General features: G+C 38.7%; 1 protein-coding gene across 1 annotated transcript; it reads left to right on the top strand.

Moving 5' to 3' along the window:
• Positions 1–546: 546 nt before the first annotated feature.
• Positions 547–7,192, top strand: LOC139459118 (methyltransferase-like protein 27). Its single transcript, XM_071240566.1, has 5 exons — positions 547–690; positions 3,502–3,630; positions 5,589–5,724; positions 6,490–6,588; positions 7,002–7,192. The coding sequence occupies exons 1-5, from the start codon at positions 547–549 to the stop codon at positions 7,190–7,192; spliced, it is 699 nt and encodes a 232-aa protein (XP_071096667.1).
• The last annotated feature ends 4,574 nt before the right edge of the window (positions 7,193–11,766 follow it).

Genomic DNA, 11,766 nt, shown 5'->3' on the forward strand with positions numbered 1-11,766 from the left:
ACCAAACTAAACGAGCTAAAACGTTTATATGTATGTATTATTTGTATTTACCACTTTATATGCTGAATCTAAATGCACACAGCCGTCTTGATGTACATATTATATTTATCTCTGTACTTTATGTATGCTCTTGTACCACCATCGGTAGTCTATGGAGAATAAAGAATCTGAATCTGACGTGTATATAACTACGCTGCAGCAGGTTGTTACAGTATAGACAAACGTATAATGTTGACGTGAATATTTAGCGCTGCAACTGTTGCCACAGCATATACATGCAAGCTTTAATAAAACTAAGACTAATGTTGATGAATGTACTAAACTACCAAGCAAAAGACAGAATACAACTGAAAATTGGATTTGACTCCAAAATGAAAAACGTTATCAAAACGTTACCAGGCTGAAAACGTGGCCTAAACACTATTAAAGTCATCACCATCGAATAGCTATTACTTTTCTGTTTACGTTTTAGCCATCGTCAAACATGGATGTATACTTTCAATTAGCCGGGAGTTTATATAGAATAACATTTACATTCTAGGAACTATGAGTGAGTCATCCCCCGCGAGCATGACACAGAAAGAGAGAGAGGAAGCCAAGGCTATGGTTGACTACCTTATTGGGGACGAGGAAACTAGCAGAGAAGATATTATTGGACGGTTTTCCCAAAGCAGCCAACAATATGAAAAGGTTGGTATCGGACAATGAACACTAATGATTTCAGGTGTATAAATTATATAAACGCTTTGATTATGTCATCTCCACAAACAGAAATGACATGCATGTATTTAGAAGATTTGTAGATAGCGTATACATACTCAGTTTGCTTTGACTATGATCAGATGGTGATCAGGTTACAATAGAGAAAGCTCTTGAATTTCACAAGACCTTACTCGTCACGATATGGCTGAAATATTGCCGATGTGACGTTAAATATTAACTCACTCCCTCACACACAAGACCTTAGATTTCCGGTGTTTATATTCTAAACAGAAATATATACATATGTTTTTGACGTCATAATGCAACTGACGTCAGATTTATTGATAATGGTGTGAGGTGTACATTTTATACATTGTGAGTTAGTGAGTGAGTGAGTACCCCATGTTCGAGCAATTTCACTGCGGGGGACATCAGAAATGAGCTCCACACATTGTACCCATGTGTGGAATCGAAGCAAACATCGTGGTGTGAATACACATATAAACACAGAACCACATGGGGAATTTCTGAAAATAATACTTTTGCATTAGGTTTCGGTTTAAAAAACTAATGAACATCTGTTCTTTTTCCATTCGTAAATGTTTATCATTGTTAAACAATTTATAAAACGGAAAGACAGTCACATGGCCACTCCCGCAGTCATCAATGTGTTGGCTTACATATATGCAACGTACATTTGGGTCTCGAATGTGCTGTCTGTGTACAGTCATGCGGTGGTTTAGTTGCAAACCAGATTCCCCAATTTAATGCTCACCAACTCTCGCACATGTTAAAACATATATACCATCTTTACTGCGACAGTCCATGTGGTTTTTGACAATAAATAGTTTATCCTCGCAAAATTTAAATTTGCAATCTTCAATTATTATTTGGCAAGTTCCACATCGAGGTGTGCGACATTTTGTGACACTGATGGCATTTGTATTTTGTGAGTAATTAGATGACAAAGGATTTGTTTGTGACTTTTAGGCTGTCTAGTGCTGCGTATAAGTTTACGCTAAGATAAAAGAAAATTCACTTTGTTGTGGAATTGGAAGATTGGCTTTTATAAGGGGCATTATTTTACTGTAACAGTTATTAAGATTGAAGGTACACACAAATGGAAGAATGCCCGTGTCTGTATCTGTTTGTTTTGTTTTTATCAGTGTTTTCCAAGGGAGTTTCATTGCTTTGTTTACAGCGTCTTCGACCACTCGGGGGCACGGGTGGCCCAGTCGTCTAAGGCGCCGCTATTCGCTGTGCAGAGTTGCGTCCCCTGGACGCGCCAGAAACCTATGATTGTGGGTTCGAATCCCGGTTCACCCCGATTATGTTTCTAGGTTTGTCAGCACCATACCTGTGCTCATGGGTTTCACCGAAGTGGTAAACGTCTGAGACCTGCATCACTTCGGGCTTTCCTCCCACATTAAGCTGACACGCCGTGATGTAACTGGAATACTGTTAAAAGCGGCGTTAAACCCAACTCACTCACTCAATCACTCTTCAACCACTCCATATTGGTATCCTTGTAGTTGTCGATAGGTTTTTAATTCTTCTATTCTTTAGGTTTCTTGTGTCAACGTCCGAAAGAATAGTATACCATTCTTGCCATTGAATATGGAATATAGATTTTAGTGTGCGGCATATGGTATGAAATGAAATGAAATGTAGGCGTTCATGCGTGTCCGTCGACTTTCTATTTGTCTCCTTGCTTTTTAATTTTCGCGCCCAAAGTTGAAATCTTATTATGGTCACATTCCATAGCAAAGGAAATCAAAGGATGGATCGAATCAAGAATCTTCCGTCTATTTCTTCAGCTGTTGATAACAGATTATTAAAACAGTCGTCCACATATCTATTGGGGCCTCTAACAATGGGTCTAATTGATAAGCCTTTGGGGTTCTTGATTCAACATATTAACAATTCTGTTCCATTACTGCTGAGATTATTTCTGGACTTTTGTGTATTTTTAGCAGTCCATAAGGTTTGCAGTTTCAGCATTGTGGTAAAAAGATATTCTTGTTCTTCTTCATGACGCTCATTAGAACAATGTTTTATGTGCTTTTCGTTTTCTGTACTGTAACATTTTCTTGGTCGTTAGTTTCCAGATATAATATTCCACAACTCTCTGTTGTCTACAAAAACGATATCCACTTTCAACTGTTCTTTGTTTTGGTTTGGTGTTGGCGTGAATTTCGGACCCCGTTTTAATGAGTTGATTACTGTTTAGGCAGTGCAATTATCTTTTTAAGTTGAATACTTGATAAAGCATATTATGTTGTTATTTTGTATAACATAAACTTTACACCACTTCATATGAAGTACAGTTACTATTTTCCGCTGGTATAGTAAAACTTCCTTTGTCAAGACTACAGATAAAATACCCATATCCAGAAACTTCATGACCAAGTATAACTTATATGTGCTTAAACATATGCACAGTTTAACAGTGCCATGGATATTTCATGACCCGATGAACTAAATTGAAACATATTTATGATACGTGAACAATTTCCATTTCCGCATTTATCTTTTTGTTTACAAAATCTTAACAAAACCCTTTCAATATCTGTAAGACATATCTGCCAAAAACAGGATCGTCGATTGTACGATTCCGACCATAAATTTGAAGTATGACGAGATATTTCTCTTCTCGCTCATTGTCAAGCTTTTACGAGGATATCTCCATCATTATTGAAACAACTGCAAACCACATTGAATGTCTACTGTGCATAATTTATGTGCGTATCGATTCACAAACAAAAAGAATCCACTTATATTCTTTTAATTTTGCAAAAGATTATGGAAGTGATGAACTTCACGTGTCCAATGAAGACTGCACAGACGACTGCTGACCTGTTTCTTGGCAAAAGAAAAGATGTTTATATCCTGGATGTGGCTGCCGGAACAGGCCTTTGTGCAGATCAGGTTGGTATCTGTCTGTCTGTATGTCTGTCTGTCTCGACCACATGTATTTCCTTGTAGTTGGTATTTAGAAAACTGCGAGATGATTAGAAGAAAATAACTAAATGTAATACTTATGTACCATGTAAAGGAGGCTGCTAAATGTGTTTGCTGAAATTCGAGGTACGGCACCGCCGAAATTGTTTTTCTCACTACACGCTCTTGATACCTGATATAATTTTATAAAGGGGAATATGTCTGATATATAACTGGATTACACTGTAGGCCAAGGCCACTCAATGTACAGAAAGAGCATGTATGATTAGAATTTGATAAAACTTGCTTTACGTTATGGCTAAGGCAAGGACCGCGATCGCATACACGGTAACCTTCATATGTGGTCGAGGTCAGTGGGGGTAACATTATATATCACTGCTTATTAGTATTATTATGATATACAGATAAAAATAAATAAATGTAGCCAAGAAGGTTTGGGTGATTCTGGCACATCAGCACAGGACCCTTGCCCACTCCACACGCAGCCCGGACAGCGAATGGGACTTCTCCCAGGAAGCGCTGAGAACTTTTCGGAGAATGTGAATACCCAGATTGTCAGAAGGGCTGTATTCCTGGTAGCAAACCCGGGTACTCTCCCAATGCCAGTCAACAGATTAGGAGGTACCCAACCTAAGGCCCCGAAAACAATGGGGAGTCGGACAACTTGGTACTTGGGATGCAAGCGTGACATTTCGAAAGTGAGGTCCGCATATTTGCCATGTTTTTCCTGAAATCTTGTCATTCACATTAGTGTCTAAAGGGACAGAAAATTCAATGATATAAATGATTTCTTTGGATTTATCATAAAGGACAAGATCAGTATCTCATTTTCCATGACGCCCTCGATATATTCTGGGTCGTACCATGGATGGACCTCAAAACCACAAGCATGGCGAAGACGGTAATAATATCATCGAACCACACTATCATGTCGCTTAAGATACTGTGTTTGATGCAAAATCACACATTGACGGTTTCGAATGGGAAGTGACTGGTCCTGAGCAGCAATCAGAAAGTAATCTGTTTCACTTTTCAGGCCAGTCGACTTCCTCCAAGGGAAGGACTCTGCAGGGTTGCTTACCTTCTCAACACACTACACTTAAACTCTGGGTCTGGGCCGATGGCACTTCGCTTGGTTGACACGCATTTCTGTACCGTCCAGCAGTACAGACCCATCAACAAAATCAACACTGACATTGAGATTATGTCCCATATCCTTGGCTCGTTTAAGAAAACTGTGGAATGCCTTGTTTTCATCATGAGTCTTGACATGCTTCACAAGAGGATCAAAACAATTCTATGATGATGATGATGATTCTATGATGATGATTCTATGATGATGATGATGATGATGATTATTATTAGTAGTAGTAATAGTAGTGGTAGTAGTATGCTGGTAATTGTAATGACAAGTATCTAGTTTCTATTAATCTAGTGTTAACTTATGTTGTATATGATCGAAATCGTTATTTCCTGACATATAATTTTCTTCCCCTTAAATCAAATATCCATTTATTGATTGTATGTTTCTCCATTCTCAATCACTCATTCAGAATGTGTTTCTGTTTGTTTGTTGATATTTTGTATACCAGAGGGAAAAAGAGTATGGGAACAACCTGAAAAGTGTACAAAGCAGTAACCAACACTTACACAACTGGGGTCGTAATAACAGCCAGATCAGGTAGCAAATAGAAGCTGAATAGTATTTATCAGTGCGTTATATGTCAAGCAGCTTACTAACTGTATGACTGGATAATCACCCAAACATGCCCAGGTCAGAAACTAGGTCAAGTAGACAACTAATGTTGGTTAGTGACGTAAATCAGTTAGATACCGTGATATTTGTGGAATATTGCTAAAAGCGGCGTAAAACCAAACTCACTCACTCACTCTTATTATAGTGATATGTTATATGCGTTTTACAGCTTTATCATCATGGCTTTCGAAAAATGGATGCCCTGGATCCGTCGAGGAAGATGCTGGACGAGGCAAGGAAGAAAGGACTGTATGGTCGATACTTCATTCAAGTTTTAGGAGAAAATACCACAGACATTGAAAATGGTACGTGGTGGGAATGGTCTGTATGTGACAGTGAGGCACAGTCGATGTTGAAAGTATGTTCCCAAAAAGGTTTTCCTGTTGGCTATAGGCCAGGCCTTATATATCAGGACACGACACCGGCACACACATATTTCGAATGGATGCTGTATGACGGGAACTAGTAAAAGAATATTTTTAACTTATTTGTTTCTTGCAAATTAAATCCCTATGTTTGGAAGGAATGATCTATGCCTGGCGATAAAATATCATGTGATAATATGTTCTTTTATTGATATTGGTATCTATACCGATAACTAAATGGGTCGATTCCCAATTTAGCCCGCTTATGAATCTTGGTAACTTCCATGTGCCTGTGGAAACATCTGAACTCTGTTTGGGTTTTCCTCTTACAGGATGATGTCACACCGTGACATAACTGAAATACTGTTAAATTACACACTCTATCCTATTATTGTATGTATATTTATTTCAAAATGCCTACCTACAGTAATGAACATGTGATACCTTTCTGAACGCAACAGTTTTAATTATATGTGGTATTTTATGTTTTGAAATACAATTCAGTATTGCGACATAAGCAATGTAATATTTCTGCACATTTGTCAGCCTGAGACCTTTAACCCTTTTCACTTCAACGTGTGCAACATGTGCAACGTGACACTGTTTCTGTCCTTTACGTGGCCGAGTCAGAATATATGAGGACATTTTTATTTGTTGAGTATTCTAACCTATCTGACCTATTTTACATATTTATCTGTGTTTCAGATACATATGACGCAGTGACAATATCGGTAATGAGCACAATGGTTTTGAAAAAACTGCCATTAAAGGCAATGAAGGAACTCATCCGCATTGTCAAACCAGGTTAGAATATGATGATGATTGCCTTGAAACATCGCAACCTAGTACGGTATCGTAGCTTTGGTTACATGAAATCAGTAACAAAATTTTGATGATGTCCAAATGTTGTTTTGCTGTCCTATGTTGACAGAACTTGTCTTTAATACACCGCTTGCAAATGCTATCGTCACAATATTGCGCGTCATACCAAAAGACGTTTAAAGCTCATACTTATTGTTACCCTGTTTGGCGCTCGGCATTAAGGGGCTAAAACACTGATTGGTTGGCTCGCAGTTAGTATACTGTGTTTGATTATTTTTAGACCTAGAAAACGTTGGCCAGTAAAAAATATGGGAAGCTTTATATGCTTCCCAAAATCCAGTACCGGATCAGGGTTGCGCACATGCAAGACAACTCCTCTCCTGTTTTCCTTACAGGTGGTTACATAATCAATACAGCTTTCTATAACCTGTTCCCTGATGATGGTGATGTCAAAGCCGTGGTATTTAGAGAAAACATGAAGACCTTGGAATCCCAAGGGAAATGGAAGCAGGTGGAACTCAGGCGCTTCCCTGAGGTAGTACCTGGGAATGAAGTGGCCGTTTCGATTCACAAGGTCCTTGTTTGAGCACGAAGACAATTCGAAGAAGACACACATTTTACGATAACGACTTCTTTATTTACTGTAAAGGCGAAGTGTCAGTATAGATGCTTATACCGTTGTCAAACAAGGTTTGTCATACGCCAACGTCTAAGTAATGCCTATCAAACATGTTGTCCACTCGACTGTTGTAAGCCTAGTCTACGGGTTGGAGACAATGCACACAAACCATCTCAACCTTTGATTCTGACGTGTTAAATTTGTATTTGTATTTTAAATGTACTGACAAGAAAGCTTATTTCCTAAGGTTTTCGTTGTTCCCTTGTTCGTTTCCATCGATATATATAACGGGATCGTCAGAGCAAAGAGTGGAGCCCAGCACCTTGGAAAGACGAAGTGGAAAAAAAATCACATTTTTATTAAATTCTAGTAGGAGTCTTCATATTTGTTATTAGTTGATAAAAGCCATTTGCGTTGTTTTGTTGTCTCTGATATATCAAGAAGAGATTGGTTATGGTGTATAAATGACAATGTCCAGCTAAATATTTTGCGTTTTAGTTACAATTATAATTTCCTAAGATCAATAAAATTAGTACATGCGAATATTGACTTGTTTTTAAATTGTTATCGGATTTCAGTATGAGTGACTGTGTAGATATATAACTCCCCGTCAGCAATATTCCAGTAATGAGTTAAAGAAGATGAGATCAATACTCAATAATCACTGTCTAAAAGATTGCCATTCATCACAGCTTTAAGAATATTTTCATTTGATATTTATTGATCATAAAAGAATCTAGAGCCTTTAACAGGTTTCATCAGATCACTTTAGTAACTGTTTATAAAAAGTCTGTATAATTACTTTTCTAGTTTTCTTGATTGCTGTTTTCCACGAGTCTGGTATATTGGAAATTAAATATATATAGTCTAATATTGTACTTTTTATGTGATATTTTGTATGATATAATCTGAGCATAAATTGTTTCAGTGCGTCAATAAAGGCTCCAGTGTCATATTTTCTTGTCAAAGTGGTCCTTCTGATCTTATAACTTTTATTATTCCAGATACAATTGTAAAATATCTTCTTAAGTGATTAGATCTCAGGAAAGTTTGGTAGTTGCGAAAATATGTTGACTAGTTTTGACAATGCTTAAGTATTTAGGACTATTCTTTTCCTATTAACGTTAGATTTCTTTTTCTCCAATTTGCAAGGAATCTATTTATTTCTTCTCGCTTTTGTTTTGTATTGATTATCCAGAGTTCACTTAAGTTTGATGGTTGTTTTAAAATAAATACGAGGTAAGGTGACCACAGATAAACACAATTGTGTAGCCTGAGGTTTGTTTAGCAAGTTCCAATAGGTTGAAATAAGTGACATTCATATTTCATGTGATAATGAGCTATGATTCGCACCGAGTGCGAAATCTTGAATAAGTCACTCCTTGTCTGTGTGTATATAGAGGGGGGTGATTTTTTCTCTGTTCGAATATATTATGTTACAAACGCTATCATCGAGTTCCTGTGCTTCAGCACTATGTGGGCACAGACTAATCGTCAGGTTTGTCTTTGTCTCGGAACTGAATAATCGCTTCAGCTGATATTGTCCTCCAAATCCGATAGTTGTCCAGACATTTGTGGAAAAACGTCGTTACTGCAGAGTCAAATACACTCCCCTCTCTAAGATTCGTGTCTGCACTTTGTGTGATTTCGAATGCTCGATTTTCCATCTATCCCCTCAGCTTTTTGATGATGACTGGCAGGTACGGATGCTGACCTTTATGAATCTCAACACCTGACCACTTTTCAGTGCTGCTGCGTACACCCTTTGCCTATCAGATGCAATAACAAATTTGTCGAAGGGTTTCGGCATATCGGGCCTCAACTTATTCGTATCGGTACTTGTACGAAGTAATCGATGCACGTTAGCGAACAGGAATTGGCGGTCTCGTCGACCCCAGTAAGTGTGAAAACCTCTTTAGCTGCCGGCTCCGCATCTTTTTCATCTGCTATACCGTAAATAAGCAAGTTGCCTTTTTCGCGAATACATCTCTTGTACCAGTAGTTTGTGTTCAAATCCCTTCTTCATTTGTCAGAGTTAGCGTTTCAACTTTTAAATTTCAGTTTTATTTTCTTCAATGTGTTCAACGTTAAAGTCAAGCGCCTCTAGCATTTCACCTGTTCTGTTGTCAAGCGCCTTAATGACATGTTTAATAATGTTCATTATTTTTCTGTTTGAGCTTTAAGCGCATCTTTAATGAAATTATTCATGTGATCACTACTCACAGTCACGTCGTGTGTCATGATTTCCCCGTATTTTCAGCACTGGCCCTTGCTCTGGTCACGATAAAGTCGTCTTAACCTTTCGATTCAGCTTCTGTATCCTGTTAAGATATATTTCCTTTCTTACAACCGGACATTTTCTTCGGATTTCACTGGATTGTGGGAGAGCATTTCGTTACCGACCACATAATGTTTAATGTTCCAACAGCAATATATCAGCTATTCATGGCCGTGAACAATGGCACTTGAAAAAGACCCACGTACGTCATACTTACATGATTTAACTATTCGATCCTCTATAGCTACATTCAAATCATTGGTTCCATTAGGCGACACAACCCTTTCCATTATTCTTAAGAAAACTCCGCCAAAGCAGAGTCGACTGTGCGACTCCGGCTATGTCATAAGCATGTGTTTTTGAATAATTATCAAATAGTGATGGTACCATGTGTTCGCGAAAAGGTGAGCGTATCCTGTCCCACTGGTGGCACCCGTCACAAACACATGCAAAGCCAAGTCAGTTGTTCACCTGAAAAAACACAGGAACAAAATAAGAAATTGCATCGGACAGAATTTTACCACTGATGTGTCAAATTTGGTAATATCTTCATGATGTCAACCATAAACTTCTTTGAAGGCTTTACTGAGGCAAACACGTGTTACTGTTGCCAATTAAGAGTGAGACAGGAACACTATTCATTGCATAATGCACAAATGATGAACTGTCAATACTAATTAATTGAAATTTCAACAACATTTCATACAATACGTTACGGTACACACTACAGATGGAAACAAACAGCGAACTTGACGAAAGCAACGTGTTTCATAAAACATAATTTTCGAAGGTAAATAATATAGTTTTGCACAGTAAACTGTAGCACCATTTATAATAATCGCTATTCATGTCCTATTACAATGAACATATTCAATTACGATCTGAACACACATTGTCGAAGACCTAGAAGTCTGATAACAGCAGATAGTTGTCTCCTACAAGCCAATGAGATGAACAGCTGATCGTAATAAACACATCTGCTGAACGATCCCTAATTGTACTCGATAATAATTCCTCATGAAGTCAAAAATGAACAGATTCCATAAATATTAATGTAATTTGTATTTCTTTTCTATTAACAATGCCCATTATCAAATACTATAAACATATTTATAAATATTCGTATTGGAATAATTAAGTGTTTGAACATAAAATACGCGAGGATATCTAGTAACATTAATTGGATGATAATAAGAGTCACAAATACAAACACTCTACCATATCTGCTGGAGCATGTTTCGAAGTTCCTGTGGTATCTGTGGAACACGTTGTTGACGTCGAAGGCGCCGATCCATCTCATCCCACATGTGCTCGATTGGTGAGAGATCAGGGGAGCGAGCCGGCCAGGGGATGACCTTCACGTTGTTGTGTTGAAGAGAATCCTGAACAAGTCGAGCAATATGAGGCCGGGCGTTGTCATGTTGAAAGGAAATGCCTGGGCCATGACGACGCAAAAACGGTAGAACACCAGGGCCGATGATCTCGTCGTGGTAGCGCTGTCCATTGAGGTTTCCCCCTACCACCATCAAACGGGTCTTGCTGTAATACCACCCCATACCATAACGCTGCCGATCTTCTTCCATTACACAATGTTTGACGTAACGTGCACCTCGACGTCGGTACACTCGAATCCGTCCATCGCTGTGGCTTAGCTATATAGGTGAAAACGAGAGACTCGTCAGTGAAGAGAACGTGTCCCCACTGAAGGACCGTCCAGCGTAGACGCTGCCTGCACCACTGTTGACTTGCTTGACGGTGGTTTCCTGTCAAAATGGGACGTCTGGCGGGTCTTCTGGCAACACTCCCTGCACATCTGAAGCAACGACGTACGGTTTGTGAAGATATTCGTCGAAGGCAAGGGATGCTTCTTGCAGTCACTGTTGCTGGCTGGAATCGATTTCGTTGCTGTGTTGTTCGAATCCAGTTGTCTTGTCGATTATTGGTTACACGTGGCCTGCCACTCCGAGGATGGTCTCTGACTGCATTCGTCTGTTGCCAACGTTGCCATAAACACCAAATGGTGTTTCTTTGGACGTTAAATTGTCTTGCAACATCACGTTTACTCGACCCTGCTTCAAGCATACCAATGGCTCGCAGACGCTCATTTTCGGACAGGCGTTGCATTTCGTAATGCTGAATAATTGCGTAATTTTGTTGTTTTTCTGAGTGGTTGTTGTCAGCACGATGCTAAACAATGCATATGGAATCCAGTTAACACACATGTTTTTATACCCATTTTTGGGCAGTGAATGCATGGGGCTTG

This window comes from Haliotis cracherodii, unplaced genomic scaffold, assembly GCF_022045235.1.
Source record: "Haliotis cracherodii isolate W230 unplaced genomic scaffold, xgHalCrac1.p SCAF_13, whole genome shotgun sequence".
NCBI lineage: Eukaryota > Metazoa > Mollusca > Gastropoda > Lepetellida > Haliotidae > Haliotis > Haliotis cracherodii.